The 19202-nt window shown below is 45.7% G+C and overlaps 1 protein-coding gene and 1 long non-coding RNA gene across 3 annotated transcripts; one reads left to right on the top strand and one right to left on the bottom strand.

Annotated features, from left to right (window-relative positions):
* Nucleotides 1-1839: 1839 nt before the first annotated feature.
* On the bottom strand, nt 1840-4027 carry LOC125704927 (secreted frizzled-related protein 2-like). The gene is made up of 3 exons (XM_048971088.1): nt 3408-4027; nt 2871-2951; nt 1840-2414 (listed from the first exon to the last, which is right to left on the bottom strand). The coding sequence occupies exons 1-3, from the start codon at nt 3901-3903 to the stop codon at nt 2110-2112; spliced, it is 882 nt and encodes a 293-aa protein (XP_048827045.1). The 5' UTR covers nt 3904-4027; the 3' UTR covers nt 1840-2109.
* On the top strand, nt 3488-18724 carry LOC125704934 (uncharacterized). Of its 2 annotated transcripts, XR_007381291.1 has the most exons (5): nt 3488-3813; nt 13411-13575; nt 13709-13902; nt 14074-14165; nt 18566-18724. It is a non-coding gene; the product is annotated as an uncharacterized LOC125704934 (long non-coding RNA). The 2 variants fall into 2 exon arrangements; XR_007381290.1 differs by having other exon boundaries at nt 13411-13902.
* Nucleotides 18725-19202: the final 478 nt, after the last annotated feature.

The following is a 19202-nucleotide window of genomic DNA, read 5'->3' as shown; positions in this document are numbered from 1 at the left end:
TTTTTGCGATTTAATGTTTTATTTAACATGTCAGTATAACAACCTGTGTGACATTTTATTCATAAATAAGCAGTTATGCTAACTTGCCGCTTCCAGTGGGTAGCCTGATCAGATGTTTTTTTTCTTTTATATGGACTATATTTTTGCTAACTGAAATATTTTTTTTCTGAAAAATGAACTACTATTATTATTATTATTATTATTATTATTATTATTATTATTTGATGGCTAGCAGTGGTGTAAGCGGGATAAACCACACTCTCCATCACGGACAATCTCAACCACCCTCTGAACGGTACATTGACCAAACAGAAGTGAATGTATATTTAACTAAAATACCTGGCGCTGCAATGTTTATTGTATTTATAGTATTTCTTGTATTATTATATTATAACATTTACGGTTACAGTATTCCGTAATTTACAGTATGTTTCTTCACATTCCTTTGCACTTAACTAAGCAGTATCTCTGTAGTGATTAGTATTCTTACTGGCTCACCTTTCATCTTTATTATCCTTAATTATTGTTATCATTACCAGTTTCTCAGCCGTATTATTATTTCTTCTTCTTCTATTATTATTAATGTGTAAAGTACTGGATGCAAAAAAGAACTTCACGATCAATGAAGCATCTGCCTGTCTGTCTAATCAATCACCAAGTTGGGGGGATGCTGCATATTGCTTAGATGTCCAATGTATCATCCTTTGATGATGCTTTGCTTATTTTTGTTTGTTTTCTGGATAGCGGGCACCATCTGAGCTGGAGTCCCGGTTCAGTCACGTGGAGGGGTGACATGGTGGGTGTGACTTACGACCATTAACATTGCGGGTGCAGGATTCAGTCTGTCGACTCACTTAGGCTGCCGTGGAGAACTGACTCATTGATTGATTTTGGCATCGAACTTGACCTCAGTCTGCAGCTTGCTTTTAGCGAGCAAGCTCACGCATTCTTGTTGTATATTGTTGGCGTGCCGGCGGGGGGGGGGGGGGGGGGGAGAATTAAGTTGATCTTGGACCCCTAGAAGTTTTTTTTCTTCCTACTTGGGGGTTTCAGGTTCCTCTCCTCCAGTGGCATCAAGTTTTCTTTCTTTCTTTCTTTCTTTTCATTTCTTTCTCCTCCCTTTTGCCTGTTTCTGTATTATTCTGTCTTGATGTTGCAATGTACCACAACACACCATGTAAAGCACCTTGGCGTGGCTGTTGTGAAAGGCGCTATATAAAAATAAATCGACCTGAATAATGCAGCAATCACTTTACATGTTTTGCTGGACTGATTGCTATATGAATGAATATTACGTTTGTTATATGTGGTTATGAGAAGGTACGTCTGAAAATGAAAGCATTGCCGTTAATATTATTAAAGTCATGCAATTTTATTGTACAATGGCTTGTAAATTTTAAAATACATATCAGTGTATCAAATTACAAGATTATAACTAAATTACCTTGGATTAAGGGCTCCCGAGATAAAGCTCGATGTTGATTTTGATGCAGTGTAAATTACCAGTGTAAATTCGATCGGACACCATAACAAACGGACCATAAAGCCTGAACGACTGTGTGGTTTTTAGAGTGACTGATGGTCTTTACAAATGTGCAAAAGTCAAAGGTCCTTTGGTTGCTAAGACATTCACAAAGTACAACTTTTAATGTCATTCTTATAAACCTCACTACGTCAATAAACTAACAGGGCGGAACATCTACATCCACTTCAGTATAAAACATCAAAAACATGAAAGTATTTCAGAAACATGTTGAGATAAAAAAAAAACTATAAAATGTATTTAAATTGATTACAAGAGCCCTGTCATTACATATACAGTATATATATATATATATATATATGTGTGTGTTTGTGTTTGTCTGTATAGGACAACTTTCAAGATTCCTGCAAAGAACAAGGTAAAAAATGTAAAATAATTCCATATAAAACGTCATTTTTTTTATGAAAACTCAGTGAAAATGTACTGGATATTGAATTCAGAGGTACTGTAACTGTCTTTTTTACTTTGAACTAACATTCAGTTGTTCGTCTCTAAACAGAATTACAGCCTAATCAGTCAGAGTGAAGCTCTTTACATCCATCTGTGTCCGTGGGAACTGACGGAGATCAGCACTGCAGCTTGCGGATGCTGCGCGAGATCCTCCTGAACTCCCTCTGGCCTCGCTGCCACCTCTTCAGCGAGGTGATGACCAGGTGCCCGTCCATCTTCTGGCCCATCACCAGGTACGCCGCGTTGATGTCGTTCATCTCGTCGCAGGTGCAGTACAGGCCGTCTCTCAGCCACAGCGCGGTCCTCCTCATGTCCCGCTCCGTCACACCCGTCAGCTTGTAGATGGTCCTGCTCCGGCTCTCTGGGATAATCTTGGTGTCCCCGTTCATGTAGGAGATCTCCTTCACCTTGATTTTCAGTGCTGTGACGTGGACACGAAGACACAAGTATCTGACATGGACTTCAGACTAGTGGGTGGTTCTTTTTTTGAGGGTGGGGCCAACGGCAAATACCCAATCAACCTGCAAAATTAGCACATTTTTAAAAAAAATCTTAATTCATTGGACGGGCAGCTATTGCCAACTAACCTTTCAGAGATATTTTAATCAAAATATTAGTAAAATACAGAATTATCTAACAACTGGTTCCCCTTGAAGTTACTCTTCAATTAAACCAGCGTAGATTTTTAAATGAGCTAATTCTGAATAATAGATAAGATAAAACAACTGTCATAAGATTTGCCATAAAGATCACCAGTTATGTTTATGTCAAATACAAAAATTGATATGAATAATAATAGTATCTTACTGATTTCCTCTATCAGAATGAAAAATTGATCCACATCTTATAGCAATTAGAGTCATGGTGTTTTTCGTACCAAAGTCGTTCTTGCAGAGGCTGTCAACGATCTCATTGTCATTCTCCTCTTTTTCTTGGCAAGCGTCACAGACCTTTGGAACTTAACAGTGAAAACACACACCAGTAAATAAATCGATCAAAATTGCATTTACTGAAAACAAAATCTAAAAAAATTTAAGGACAAAGCAGATTATTCCATAATTCGAAGCTGCCACCTCATTTTTACATCTTACGTCTTTAGATTTTATAATACGCCTTATATTATATAATTCAACTTTAAAATTCAATTGACTTTTGTAAAGATTTTGACAAGTAGAGTTCGTGTATATCTGGGGTCAACAAGCACCATGGACAATTCTGATGGATATTTTAATCAAAATTATTTTTTCCATGAACATGATAGACCTATAAAAAAAAGTAGTCTACATTGTTTTCGTTTTTCGCAATTAAAACAACCGGGCGCGGACCCGTTTGTCCGTGGGCGGACAGGTGGTCGATCCCTGTGTGGTTAAATCTCAGTTTATCGTTTGGTGCGATAAGGAATAAAAGGGTTTACCTTCTTTGGTGACGGGTGCGAAGTTGTCGGTGTTGGCAGGGGGGATGCACAGATCGTTATCTGACGGAAAGCGGCTGCAGTCCAGCATGTCTGGCCATGGGAACCCGAATGCAGACATAACGGGAGCGCATCCCTGCCGAACCCCCTCGCAGAGGGACCTGCATGGCTGGATAGACTCATCTAGGTCATCAAGGCACACCGGAGCAAAGAGAGAGCACAGGAACTTTCTGGTGTCCGGGTGGCACTGCTTTTGGACCAGGGGGATCCAGGACGAAGCCTGCTGCAGGACCTCCTTCATGGTTTCGTGGCCGAGCAGGTTGGGCAGCCGCATGTCGGTGTACTCCATGTCGTGGCAGAGCAGCAGAGACGCAGGGATCGGTTTGCAGTTGCTCCTCTTCTGAAACAGGTCAGACTGACCGAAAGCGTATATCCCGTGAACGGCTTCCAGGGATCCTGCTGAGCCCAGCAAGGCGGTGACGATCAGCGTGAAATGCATGTCCTGGGCTATACTTGACCACTTTCCTAAAACATGTGTCTCGCTGTTTTTACCGAAATGTCTTAACTACACCCATGCATGGACTTCTCAGATACTGCGGTGCTGTCGGTACGTGTGGCAGAGGTTAGAAGCGGACCCTCATGTAAATGAATCAGGGAGGAGCTGAATTCTATAGTGTACTTATTGATTGGTACGGAGCAAATATATTAATATTTAAGTTAATCTCCTTTTATCTGCAACCCCTGCATGCATACAGTAATTCATATTCAGTCGGTTAAAGATATGAGCAACATCATTATATTATTCATATTTCATACTTAAATTGATCCGATCAAGCAACTTCGAAAAGTCAGATAGGTATGACAGTTAAACTGGGTTCAGCGTGTTCCTACAAAGCAACTTAAATTATTAAATTCTATCTTGATATGTTTTCTTGCTTTACCGGATATTTATGTGAGAGGTAGATACGCATCTATGACGTCACACTACAGGTAGAAACAACTGTAAATAATAAAATATTTTTATTAAAAGACACTCGCGACTCCCATTATATGCACGTCAAGTGTGGCGCGCCCACCTATTTCCCACGCTCGTTATTTTTTATACAGTGTGAAGTATAATCTGTAGATATTTAACATAAACGTTTACTTTCACACATCCATTGCCCAGCACTGAGCTGGGGTACACCCTGAATATGATGCCAGTCCATCACAGGGCACGGGACCGGGGTACACCCTGGACGGGATGCCGGTCCATCACAGGGCACGGGGCAGGGGTACACCCTGGACGGGATGCTGGTCCATCACAGGGCACGGGGCAGGGGTACACCCTGGACGGGATGCCGGTCCATCACAGGGCACGGGGTTGGGGTACACCCTGGATGGGAAAGAAATCATCCTGACTACAGGTCTTTGGATTCTAGAAGCAAACCAGGGGAAAGCAACTCAACAATAGGAGAACTTGCAACTCAACATGGGGAGAACATGCAACTCAACACAGGGAGATTAAGCAAACTCAATACAGGGAGAACATGCAACTCAACATGGGGAGAACATGCAACTCAACACGGGGAGAACATGCAACTCAACATGGGGAGAATAAGCAAACTCAATACAGGGAGAACATGCAAACTCAACACGGGGAGAACATGCAACTCAGCACAGGGAGAACATGCAAACTCCACACACACAGATTTAAACCCCCAACATTTACTGGTGCTATTCATTTTATTAAAAGCATTTCTATACTTATCATGCAAACACAGCATGCATGGCTGGGTTCAGTCTGCTTTGCCAGTCATTTGCACATGGGAAATCTTTCAGCCATAGTGGTTGAAAGTTGGTGGTAACTCCCAGCGTAAAGGGTTCACAAACTTCACTCATTTATCAACATCACGGTTTTGTCCATCACCAGAGGCCTTCTCTTCAGGAACCTGTGTGCAGTGAAATATGGTCTTGGTGAGAAAGGGAGTGCCCCACCATCAGGGAAATAAACAGTCATTCCCTGCACTCTCAGCTCCGGCTCCCCGCGTTTTGTCAGCCTGGGTCCCATCCGGAGCTTATAATCAGATCCATGTTTCTTGTCAGAGACGCTGACTGGCCTCCTTCCCTTGTGTTAAAAATAAGGCCAGTCTGTGTATTTGGTTTTAATGCTGTCATTTCTCATTGAAGTGGAACAACGACCATCTCCTGGCCCAGGATAGCAGCTGGAGGGAAATGAGAGGCTCTGTTATGGTCTGCAGATTACAGAACAGCACTTAACCTTGTCAGCCCTTCCGGTCACAGGATTCGAATATTTACTTTTATTTAAATCCATGTGCTGTAGTTTATTAGTGCTCTGAACAATAAAATATGCAAATCGGCTCCTCCATCACTGGGAGATGAGGAGCTGGATGGTTGCATTTATATTCCTGACTAAATGTCTTTAAATAAAATATGAAATAAAGTAGCCCAGGATTGGATTGGCACTCCACCCTGAGATGTTCCCTGCCTGGTGTCCATAGCTTCTTGCCATGGATTGGCACTCCACCCTGAGATGTTCCCTGCCTGGTGTCCATAGCTTCTTGCCATGGGTTGGTGCTCCACCCTGAGATGTTCCCTACCTGGCGTCCATAGCTTCTGAGAGCCTCCACACCCCCTGCGACTGTTGGGACCTCGTTTGTCGGCTCGCCTCATTTTCCCCACTGTGCCAAAATTACAGTCGGTCCTACAGACTCCGCAGGAGACCATGCCCACTCTCCTGGTGACTAGCAAATGTAAGCAGAAACTGTTTCATAGATGATCTGGCAACTTGGGTAACGTCAGACGAACATACAAAACCTATGGATCCGTGTATGACGATCCTAAAGTTTGAGGGCCATACAGATTAGGGGAGTTTCCCGGGAGAAACAAGAAAACAAGAGGAAGTTAGGAGTCTTGGAATACGGAGCAGTGATCAATTAGGCCTAACTATAGACATAAACTGTTATTTAATATACATCATATAACAAACTATTCACATTTTAATCTCTTACTGGCAAGATTAATGCGCAACATCATAAAGCATCTCCTTTTTTGTAACAAACTAATTTAAGCCTTCCCCAATGTTCATTTCTTTCATTGTTTTCAAGAGGTAAAGCATATCTAAGTTATAATATATGCGGGCTATTCGGGACAGAATGAAATACTATAAAAGAAATAATTATTAAGTGCTTTATGTTTTTAAGTGTTTGCAAACAACATAAGCAAGTCAATTATGTGTTGTTTTGTGGAGAGGAAAGGGCACACATGCTTAAGTCACGTCATAATGTCGGAACGCAACTGCAGCTTATGAGCGAAAGCGTCCGAGCCCCGCGGGGCTAAATGGTAAAGCGTGATGTAGGGTGATATAGAGCGTGGGGGGGAAGGGGGGGTCTGTCTGCCAGCACAGCCCTGAGGCGGTAACGTGAGAGGACGCGTGACCCCGCGCTCCGACTCTCTATGATGAGGTAACAGTGATGAAAGCGCTCAGAGGCCGGGGTCTGAGGGACTGCGCATGGTTCGTGTCAGCGGCACAGCATGAGTGTCTGCGCAGCCCTGAAGATCCGGCCCTGCGATATGTGCTCCGGCCGCGTCCCGCGGGACCAACGCTGCCCACTTACACGCACATTATTAAGTCCATGTGTGCAGCCCGCTTTCTCGAAGCAGGATCGCCGCATGATCAGCGCTGGTCATAAACCTTCTCAAAGCCATGAAGGTGCTGGACGAGACGATCCCGGGACGGCTGCTATTTTTAAATTTGACAGCAAACGAAACTGTAGCGTTAAATACCCAGCTTGTTTTTATTTGTTTGTTTTAGCGTGAGGGCCCTTGTGGCGGCTGTTGGTGGGCGATGAGCGCGGCCGTTGGCGGGCGATGAGCGCGGCCGTTGGCGGGAGATGAGCGCGGCCGTTGGCGGGCGATGAGCGCGGCCGTTGGAGGGCGATGAGCGCGGCCGTTGGCGGGCAATCATAACTTTCTACTGGCAGCACTGTTCTGTGATCAAATCCCAAATTTAGAGTTTCACTTTGTTAGTGACTCAGCAGTTTATCGCTTATTTCGCCCAGTTTCTGTTAATGGGAAGATAATGTCAACGATAACAGTTTGGTTTGATGCGCTTGATCAGAAAATGAATGTCAGCTTTAACCTGAGCTGAAAAGAATCAGGCTGGTAATCCCTTCACACTGAGGGACCTTGATCATTAACTATTAAGTCTTATATATCAAACATGCGTCTTCTACTGGAAATTTCCACTTACTTTTATTTAACAGATGTGTTTGCTCACAGTGTGGTAGATAGTACATTATAAGAAGAGATGAGAATGAAATTCATAATTTCTGGAGGGTTGGTGAGTGGCTGAGTGAATTAGGACGCTGTTCCTGTGAGTGGAAGGTTATTAGTTCAGATCCCAGGGTTGGCAGAGTAATTTCGCTTTTGGGCCCATGAGCAAAGGCCCCTAAGGGACCGTCTGACCCTGCATTCTGAATAATGTGCCTGTTAAATAAATAAGGTATAATGTAGTTTATGTCTAGAAGCCCAACCTCTTATTTCAGCCTGGGGGAGACATGGTGAGAATCAGCCCCCCCCAGAAGGTGGGACTGGCTTTACTCGGCTTAAGGGAGGGGAGCAGACTGCACACGTAGCGGAGACCTGGTGTGCCTGTTAGGTCGTGCCACTCCGCACGTTTCCATGGATACATACCGCACGTGGCACCGTTTGGCACATTTAGGCAAATCCCGGACAGGACACGTGTCTGAGAGCAGCTCATGGTCACGGTATAATTGCCTCGGCATAGAGGGACGGACTGTTATGCCACACTGCCATTGGACAGCACAAACAGCCAAACACAAGCCTCACTGCTTCCCCTTTTGGGGGGGGGGGGGGCAGGGACATGATATGTGCCCATTTGTCATTGTATAGATCCTGTTAAAAAGGACAATAACCATAAAAAATAATGCAGTTTAATTAATGGTGAGTTAGACTCTTAGGAATCATATGTAACGCTTGCTGCAATCGTCACTGCGGCTCGTTATCCAACATCACACTGGCTCAGTGCTGAGGGGTCATCACTGTACAGCAGGGTTGCCCAGCCCAGCTGCTCCTGAGCTCGACTCCAGTCCTACACACCTGATACAGATAATCAGGCCCTTCAGTACTTTCTCAGCATTGGAGCCAGCTGAGCTTCAACATGGCCGATTCTAATGCTGAGATGCTATTGAAGGGCCTGGTAATCTTAGGTGTGTTAAATTAGGGCTGCAGCTAAGCTCTGCAGGTAAATCTGCAGGAGCCGGAATGTTGAGCTGACAATTGAGGAATCATTCTGTCATTGCATGCATACGTGAGGATGAGGGACTGCATGCGACGCGATCCCTGATGCTCGGTGGAAGTGGCTCTCCGGATTCCCAGCTTCGCCCACCGCAGTCGGCTGAAACATCTGATTTACTGATGGCTCCATTATGAAGTTCAATCGCCAGAGGCTGAACGGGGGCTGTGCAGCGATCCGGGGGGGTGACCCAGGTACAGCGGAGCTCGATCTGGACCTGCGAGCTACCATCTGCCATCTGTTACGTTTGTCTCAACATGGCTGAAATCCCTTTAAACTCACTGAGTGTCATGAGGAAACACAGAAGGCGGCCAGGAGAACCAGGAAAACAATGGTTTATATGACCAAAAACATACAACATCAGATATTACTGAGATTATTATTGTTTATCTTTCGTACTTCAGTAGTAACTGATTTATTAGTATGTATTTGTGCCCCGCTAAGTAAAGTGTTACCGATGTGTTTAATGTCATTGAAAGACGACCATTTTTATTGCTATTTTATCTATTTATTTTGTTGTAGTAACGTCTTCTGCTAGTTAAATATGAAACTTCATTACTTTGTTGTTAGGGACAGACTTGTAGTTCCTAATCAGATCAAGGGTATTAATCCAAACGCTTCTGTAGAAATGCTTCACACAGCTGCCTATACAAGTGGGTGAATCTAAATCAGATATTGCTGTCATGCAGAACAATATGAAAGAGTCCTGCAGAATGACGAGGAGAGGATCTTAGCCCAAAACTAGGGGGCTGCAGGAATGGGTCATTTTGCTCTTTATGTGGAGTAAATGCTCTGTGGGAGCAGGCTGGGTATCACAGGCTGTTAAAATGAGATTAAATCCATTTCAGATTATAAGCATCAGAGTGGACAGAAGGCAATCTTTGGTTTTAAATCCCATAGCACTTCAGAAAGCCATAGGTTAACAGAAAAGGTTATAAATCCTCCTAAATTCCGCTGAGCTTTAATGAAGCCAATCTGAGTTTTAAAGACTTACTTCCTGAAGTGGACCACAGTACCGTGGAACTTTCGAAGTAGAACTTTAAATCTTTGGGGTTTCTTTGTCCCAGAAACAGGTACACATGCGATAAATTGTACTGTGGAAATTACTGTCAAAGAAATTCCATAGGAAGCTGAAATCTTACAGGAACTTTGAGGGCAATGAACAGATGTTAATGTCAGAGACAGGGGCTGGAGGAACTTTAACCTCCAGTGAAGCTTCAGAACATGGAAATGCCTTCATATTCAAAAGGAAACATTTGACAATGCAGCTGTGGTCCACCATGAAACGTCATGAGCCATTTCTGCACTGGGCGTTATTTACACTAAATACAGGACCGACATTAGGGTAAATATTTGGGTGGCGTGAAGCAGTGATGAACATTGACTTATAGATGTGGAAGAGCCAGTGTAATCAGTTGTTGTTATTCTAAATACCACAGTCGGAGAGCCATTTATAGCCCCGTGAAGTCCTCTGGTCGAAAGGTTGAAAGGTTATAGCCTTGGGGAACGAGCCGACAAAGAATTACTGTACATTAAGAAAATAAACCTTCCTCAGTCCACACAGCTTTATCTGAAGGGCACCAGGTACCACCCAGGAACAGACCACGCCCCATTGACGTGGGTAATGAATTCGGCCCATATGCACTTGCTGGATGTGGGTCAGAATAAGGTCCACATGGAGACTGTACCCATTAGAACTTTACCATCTGTACCCATTAGAACCAACATCTGGTGCTGAGGCCTGATTGTCTGAAACCTCCCAGTGAAGCCAAGACTAATAGGCCCATCAAAGACTCAAGACTCCCGATTCTCATTACCGTCGACTTACCAAATAAATTTCACTGGTCAGGCACTGGGATTTGACACTGCACCTGGGCTTTCCAGATGCCTGGCGAGGAATATCGTCGGTATGGGAGAATTTTCCAGTCGATCCAGCCTTGGTGATGACTTTCCTGTTTGCTTCACCGGGCGAGCGAGTTTCCATTACTGTTAAGTTCATGAACGTGTTTCTACACCCAATCAGTCCACTTGGGGCAGCGCAGAGCGCAGCAGAAGCTTCCAGATGTTTAGCCCTGTTGACACATGTGGTGGGAGGTATCTGCAGCCTTTTGCCGCGGTCTTCCTATGGCACGTGATGCTCTGGATTTTGCTTCTCATCGGCCAACTCAACGTCAACATAATCAATCACTCAGGCACGTAATCTGTGTTAAAGCCAGTTCTGGCACCGATAGGGAGACACCAGGACCAGCGCGGCTGAAAAAACGTAAAGGTGATGCTTCACGCTCGGTGAAGAGGTCAAAGTGTTCGCAGTAGGACAGCTAGACCTGAGTTTTAAAGTGCAAAGCCGGCGAGGCAGATCCAGATGGGTAATGGATGGGGGGAGACAGCAGGCCTCCGTTCCTCTCCTCCCTCGAGAGGAAGGGGCTTTTGTGTAAATGATAGCCCTTCATGGTTCACTCCTGGTAGCCCAATCCAGCCAGTTCCCACGAACAGGGTAGCAGCCTCCATCCACTGGGTCACCCTCCCCCCTTGTGCCGAAGTCTGGTTTCATGCCCAGCTGGACTGCTCTGCCATAATGAGGCCTGCACTCTCTCTGGCAGCTGGACTGCTCTGCCATAATGTGGCCTGCACTCTCTCTGGCAGCTGGACTGCTCTGCCATAATGAGGTCTGCACTCTCTCTGGCAGCTGGACTGCTCTGCCATAATGAGGCCTGCACTCTCCCTGGCAGCTGGACTGCTCTGCCATAATGAGGCCTGCACTCTCTCTGGCAGCTGGACTGCTCTGCCATAATGAGGCCTGCACTCTCCCTGGCAGCTGGACTGCTCTGCCATAATGAGGCCTGCACTCTCTCTGGCAGCTGGACTGCTCTGCCATAATGAGGCCTGCACTCTCCCTGGCAGCTGGACTGCTCTGCCATAATGAGGCCTGCACTCTCTCTGGCAGCTGGACTGCTCTGCCATAATGAGGCCTGCACTCTCCCTGGCAGCTGGACTGCTCTGCCATAATGAGGCCTGCACTCTCCCTGGCAGCTGGACTGCTCTGCCATAATGAGGCCTGCACTCTCCCTGGCAGCTGGACTGCTCTGCCATAATGAGGCCTGCACTCTCTCTGGCAGCTGGACTGCTCTGCCATAATGTGGCCTGCACTCTCTCTGGCAGCTGGACTGCTCTGCCATAATGAGGCCTGCACTCTCTCTGGCAGCTGGACTGCTCTGCCATAATGAGGCCTGCACTCTCTCTGGCAGCTGGACTGCTCTGCCATAATGAGGCCTGCACTCTCCCTGGCAGCTGGACTGCTCTGCCATAATGAGGCCTGCACTCTCCCTGGCAGCAGGACTGCTCTGCCATAATGAGGCCTGCACTCTCCCTGGCAGCTGGACTGCTCTGCCATAATGAGGCCTGCACTCTCTCTGGCAGCTGGACTGCTCTGCCATAATGAGGCCTGCACTCTCTCTGGCAGCTGGACTGCTCTGCCATAATGAGGCCTGCACTCTCCCTGGCAGCTGGTCGCCGTGCTCCAGCCTCGGCCTCCAGGTCGGTAGGGTTAGCCTGACAGCTCCGCACCTCCAGGGTCGCGCTACACGCCTGTCTGAGCTGTTCTCAGACGTGGTTTTTAACCTCCTAGCTGTGCTATTATTGCGAAGGGAGAGGATTCCCTGTAACCTAGAGCAGCAACAGAGCCAGCCAGACCCCCCATGTAATGTAAGCTCATCATTACAGTCCTACTCTATTGCTTTGGCTCATTTCTCAAATGACTATATTTACAAAACAATGAGCGTAATCGCAACACCTTGATGTCACTCCTGCACAGATGAACAACATTTCTCAATTTACAAATATTTAAGTACATATGTAGAATTTTTTTATAATTTATTTTTTATAATTTTTAGTTGCTTAAGTCTTCTTGGTCAAAATGAATTATGTTGTCTCTCAGTGTAATGCAGTTATTCTTGATTGCTTGGCCGTATTTCCCAAATGACAAACACCAACCCTAATCCCGCCACTATGATGTCACTTGTGCTCAGCAGAGCATAATTTTTCATTGTTTAACAGAAATTTCAATTCATTTCATATAGCGCCTTTCATTCCTGCAGAATAATTCAAAAACAGGGAATAGGGAAGACAAAGAAATGAAAGGAAAACCATTCCAAACGTTTTGGTGCATAAATGCAAGTGGTTTTGTACAACTGTCATCATTTGACATAATTTCAGTTGCTTTAGTCTTGTGAATCAAAATCGAATATGCAGATTCCCATTGTAATAATTATACATCCACAACTATATGTGTAAGCGATCATCTTGTAAGCCAGGACATGCAGAATATCTCACCAAAGATTCATAATGGTTAAAGAATGTATTCCAGAAATTGAAGAAGTTACATTTGCATGCGAGTGCTTTCTTTTGTAGAACCTTGTTGGATGTTGAAACTGGTGTCTTTCACATGAAGAAGTATCAGTTTGCTAAAGAAAATGTATCGATCAAGTGGCAAAGAGAAAATGGGAACTGACTGTCATTCAGAATTTTGCAGCTCAGGAGCGTACTAACGTTGACATTTTGACAATATAAATAAGAATTTTGACTTTTAAAACATGAGCTAATTGTTTTGGGTGAATTACAACCGTTTGCGTTACATAGTATTGTAGTGATGAACTGTTTTGAGAAATGCTCTCATAGTTTTTCCTTTTTCAGGAAAAGTGCCAAAGCAACAGTGAAAAGCTGAAAAGCAAAATCAGGACGATGTCTCACTGCAGAATGTGGGAGAGAGTGCAGGACGGGGCAGAGGTAGATCATGTGTTATCGGTGACAAACCACACATTGATGGTTCCTCCGTTTGGCATAAAACCAAGTACTCAGGTGTGTTTGAATTATGAATCTATCTATGCATTAGACCGACAGACAGATAAGTATAGTAATTAGCATCCTAAATACTGCACCTTAATATCTGTAATCACTGTGCAAATTGCTGATGATATTGCTCGTGTTACAGTGCTACAAATCTGAGAGAACTGCTACCTTTCACTGTGTGTTTCACTGGACTGAACAAACTGCTGGCACCGTAAAAGTGGAGCCATTTCATATTCCCTGATGGCGGAAGAGGTCAGACAGGAAGGCCTGGGAGTATCGCCTGACAAACACTGGGCCAGGATCCCGCAGGTGGTTTCCATAAGTGCCGTGGCCCTGGTGAGTATCGGCCGCTGGGTCAGCCATGACAGTTCCTTTGCCGTCCGTCGACTTGCTGCCTGCGAATTGTCTCGTCTGTTTTCACCTCATTGAAAAACAACGTAACCTGATCCCAGTACCGACGAGTCGGAGCCTAAAACACACTGATCACGTCTCTGTTTGTTTCTCCAGTTCAAACTAAGAAGAATCCTATCAAACTCGGGAGGACCAGGAGAAGTGGATTTTTCATTAAATGTAGTTATTTTACATGAAATGCAAAAAAGGTTTGTAAAATCTGGAATTAGTCAAGAGAAAATATGAAACTGTTGTACTTTAGATAACCGATTAATTTTGGAGTCATTGTTTTGTACTTAAAGCAGTGGGTGGATATTGAGATTAATTTTGTGGCAATAAAACTGTTATAATGTTTCTAAAATAGATTGTAAAATATTGCATTTCATTGTGCCTGCTGTATACATTGACAATGAGTACATTCTATTCTATTCTATTCTATTCTATTCTATTCTATTCTATTCTATTCTATTCTAGATATTTACATGCCCTTCTATTTGCCCAGGATTAAAGATTGATGTTTGTTGACAAGATAAGATGCAATGTACACTCAATAGTGCCGACTTGATTTGGCACACAGTTAGTCATTCCTGGGTAGGACCCATCTTCAGTGAGGCCTTTCTGCAAATCACTGTTGCCCTGTAACTTTCTCGCTTGTGATCTTCCTGTTCGCCATAACGCGGCTGCCCGTTCCTCGCTAACTGCCCTCATTAACCAGCTGTGTTTCGTCTAACGACATCGACTGGGCATCTTTACTCACCACACCGTTCTCTGTAAGCTCCGCACTGCGGGGAGCAGCAATCCCAAAGGCTGCCTGCTTTCTGCGAACCCCCGCATCTGGCAGCTATACTTACACCAAATCCAAAGGCACTTAGATCAGACTATTGGCCATTGGAATGTCCGGTCACACACCGTTCACATGGGGGGGAACAGTCCACACATATAGAGTCACGGCTGAGAGTCGAACCCAAGCCTCCCAGTGTGTGACCCAGCAGCGGTAACACTGCGCTGCCATGGCGCCCCCTTGGGGCAGATGAATATCTAACATCTGCAGTAATGCAGTGGCATGTTGTTCAGATTCCCCATTTGTTGTGGGTTCATGTTTCTTGCTTTATCGTGTGTTTCTGTTTTTCAGTTACAGTCCCTTGTTTTGTACCCTGCTTGTAGCATGTTCACTTTCCCCTCTTTTCCTTTCATTTCTGTATCTGTTGATTGACTTGACCTGCTCCTCCTTGTCCCTAGTCTGTTTGTAACAACCCACACATGCCCTTACTAGCCCTTATTATGTGTCCTTGCCTTTCTTCAGTCAGTTATCGCAGTTGTTACTGTGTGTTGTAGCTGCCTGTGTTTGTTGCCTGTTTGAATTGGTATTCCTGCCTTAGTCTTGTCATTTACCTGCTTTGTTTTGACTTCTTTCAGTCCTTTTGTGTGTGTGGCTTAATAGAGTCCTTGTTCATTGGATCTGCTAATGTGCATCGTCCTTCCCTGCGTCATGCCAGTGAGCTGTCAAACATTCATCATAGAACATCCTTACTCACATCTAGAAACACGTGTTTCTATGGCCGGTGTCGTTCATGTCATGTGTTTTCTGCTCTGAAGCATGACGGTTAGCATGCAGTACATCCAGTGTGTTTTCTGCTCTGAAGCATGATGGTTAGCATGCAGTATATCCAGTGTGTTTTCTGCTCTGAAGCATGATGGTTAGCATGCAGTACATCCAGTCTGTTTTCTGCTCTGAAGCATGATGGTTAGCATGCAGTATATCCAGTGTGTTTTCTGCTCTGAACCATGACGGTTAGCATGCAGTATATCCAGTGTGTTTTCTGCTCTGAAGCTTGATGGTTAGCATGCAGTATATCCAGTGTGTTTTCTGCTCTGAAGCATGATAGTTAGCATGCAGTATATCCAGTGTGTTTTCTGCTCTGAAGCATGATGGTTAGCATGCAGTATATCCAGTGTGTTTTCTGCTCTGAAGCATGATGGTTAGCATGCAGTACATCCAGTGTGTTTTCTGCTCTGAAGCATGATGGTTAGCATGCAGTACATCCAGTGTGTTTTTCTTGACCACACTCTGGCCAGAAACTACAAGTGCACTGGAAAGTGTCCTTTTACACACACACACACACACATATATATATATATATATATATATATATATATATATATATATATATATATATATATATAGAGGTGAGAATGAAGCATGGGCTCTGAACGGAAAGTTATTCCATCCAACCAGCACCCCCAGAACATTTTTAAGGTGGGGGCAGAGTTAAGGGTCTTGCTCAAGGGTCCAAAGGAGATGTAGCTGTTCAGCTGAGCCCAGGATTCAAACCAGCAACCTTCCAACCCCAAGCACAGGGGGTTTAACCCACTGCACTACACAACAGGCCATAAGATGACCGACTGCCTAACAAAGCAAAGAAGATGCACTGCGGGAGCCTTCACTGTAAATGGAGAAGCCGCATGTCCCAGCAGGCACTGGGAAACGCAGCACAGATTAATCAGGTGTCTGATGTCATACGCTAAACAGTCTTTAATTTAAAAGTGCATTGTGTGGAGGGTTAGGATGCGGTGTCAGTAAACAGAAGGTTGTCGGATCAAGTCCTGCACCAGGCTGAGTGATGTCACAATTGGCTCCCTGAGCGAAGCCTTTAACCCCCCGACTAGGGACTGGCTAACTCCACTTCCTCAAATTTATGTCGCTATGCAGCAAAGTTTCTGCTAAATAAGTAAATGTGATAACACCGTCTTCTAAATCACCGCAGTATTTTATTCAATTTTGCAAACATGCTTATATATCTGACCACCACAGTACCGAACTGGAAAGCGTGCATTAATGATGGGCTTGCTAATCGTCAGCAAACTGGAAAGTAAAACGATCAGACGTTCCTTTACTGGAGGGCAGCTGGGCACCAGGTTATGTTGTGTATCATAGCTTATGACATCATATCCTAGCTGCCAAGATGGCTTTTGATGGAACAATGAGAGAGGTTTCCCATCATACCATCATTTCTGCAGTGCAGATACACCTTAATCGTCTTGGATTTTCCTGGAATCCCTCCTGAAGCCCCCCCGTAATAAATATGATATGCGCCCACTAGTTATAAAAGAAAACAGAGCGGACTTCATTATGGCTGGAAAAATGATTATTAATGTCATGTTAAGCGCCTTGGGGCAACTCATGGCAGCCATGTTTAAAGGAGTTGGTCTGTAGCTGCTAAGGCCTCACCACCAGAATGTGGTACACCTGCCTGTCTGCCTGCCGGCCTACCTGCCTGTCTGCCTGCCGGCCTACCTGCCTGTCTGCCTACCTGCCTGTCTGCCTACCTGCCTGTGGCCTGTCTGCCTACCTGCCTGTCTGCCTACCTGCCTGTCTGCCTGCCGGCCTACCTGCCTGTCTGCCTACCTGCCTGTCTGCCTGCCGGCCTAACTGCCTGTCTGCCTGCCAGCCTGTCTGCCTGCCGGCCTACCTGCCTGTCTGCCTACCGGCCTGTCTGCCTGCCGGCCTACCTGCCTGTCTGCCTGTCTGCCTGCCTGCCTGTCTGCCTGCCGGCCTGTCTGCCTGCCGGCCTACCTGCCTGTCTGCCCGCCTGCCTACCTGCCTGCCGGCCTACCTGCCTGTCTGCCTGCCAGCCTGTCTGCCTGCCGGCCTACCTACTTGTCTGCCTACCGGCTTGGTTCGTGGTCCTAAGCCTGCAGTCAGCATGCAGCTGAGATTATTGTGGAGCAGGAAAATGTGTGGGGTAAAAGTGGGAGGGTGGGAGGGATCGATCAGGAGGCCGGTCCCATTATGGAGGGTGGGGGGGAGCGGTCAGGGCCAGATTTGCTGTTTCTGGGCCCCCACTAAAAAAGTTACTTTGGGGCTCCTTTAGTGTAGTGGCTGTTTATGGCCAACAGGGGGCGCTCACAGCTCGGGGGCTCATACAAATGCGTAGTTTGAGTGTTGCTAAATACCACTGCGGGGGGTGGCAGGACCTCCTTCTGAATATACCTCCTCTGCTCCACATTCAATGTGAAACAGCTTTTGCATTCACATCGCCTGACCGGTGTATAGACTCTTGTCACACATTACAGTAGATCCTGTAATGAATGTTTAACAGTTTAAGAACAGCAGTATTATATTTGTTGAAGGGCATATTATTAAAATGTGGGGCAGCGTAGTGCTGCAGTGGTCAGCGCCGTCACCTCCCACCTCCCCGTGTCGTCGTGGGGTTTCCTCCGGGGGCTCTGGTCTTTCCTCCACAGTCCAAAGACATGCTGAGGCTAATTGGAGTCACCAAATTCTCTGTAGGTGTGACTGTGTAAGTGCCTGGAGTGTGACTGTGCCCCCCCCTGAATAGGATAAGCAGTTCATGGAATGGATGGATACTAAAATGTTGAATCAATTAGTTTGAATTGTTTAAGTTGTTAGGGTTAAATACAACTTCGTAAAATGGTTGACTTTGGTCCAATTACACCTGGTAAAGTAGCCATGACCCATTACAATGTGGACATCAAATAAACCATGAGATTACAGTTTATAGAAATGTTATACATTTAAAATTAAGGCTGCCTGACTTACCGGCCAACTCATCTGGCAGCGCTTCAAGAACAATTTTCATTTCCGCAGTACGCTGATGAAGCACGGAAGGCCACTGCACACCGCAGTACGCTGACGAAGCACGGAAGGCCACTGCACACCGCAGTACCCTGATGAAGCACGGAAGGCCACTGCACACCGCAGTACGCTGACGAAGCACGGAAGGCCACTGCACACCGCAGTACCCTGATGAAGCACGGAAGGCCACTGCACACCGCAGTACGTTGATGAAGCACGGAAGGCCACTGCACACCGCAGTACCCTGATGAAGCACGGAAGGCCACTGCACACCGCAGTACGCTGACGAAGCACGGAAGGCCACTGCACACCGCAGTACGCTGATGAAGCACGGAAGGCCACTGCACACCGCAGTACGCTGAGGAAGCACGGAAGGCCACTGCACACCGCAGTACGCTGACGAAGAACGGAAGGCCACTGCACACCGCAGTACGCTGACGAAGCACGGAAGGCCACTGCACAGTTCATTCGCATGTTACGGTAGCGCCATTGTACACAGACATTCATATTCATGTTGACAACCAGGCTGAAGATTTAAAGAGGTATTTCAGCAGAGGCTATAGGACAGCATGTCACACTGGTCCCCTGACAGGGGGCGCTCTGATAACAGGCACTAGCAATGATGTTTAGATAGTTACATCAGCTGACC

This window comes from Brienomyrus brachyistius, chromosome 12, assembly GCF_023856365.1.
Source record: "Brienomyrus brachyistius isolate T26 chromosome 12, BBRACH_0.4, whole genome shotgun sequence".
Lineage (NCBI taxonomy): Eukaryota > Metazoa > Chordata > Actinopteri > Osteoglossiformes > Mormyridae > Brienomyrus > Brienomyrus brachyistius.
Note: the sequence above shows the minus strand (reverse complement) of the source record. Positions and strands in the feature narration are given on the sequence as shown.

Bases quoted from the DNA above. Each gene is read 5' to 3' on its own strand.
- LOC125704927 (XM_048971088.1), bottom strand. From the start codon at position 3,903: ATGCATTTCACGCTGATCGTCACCGCCTTGCTGGGCTCAGCAGGATCC. The intron at 2,952-3,407 runs GTAAACCCTTTT...TTCACTGTTAAG, and splicing joins CGCACCCGTCACCAAAGAAG to TTCCAAAGGTCTGTGACGCT. The intron at 2,415-2,870 runs GTACGAAAAACA...TCCACGTCACAG, and splicing joins CCTCTGCAAGAACGACTTTG to CACTGAAAATCAAGGTGAAG.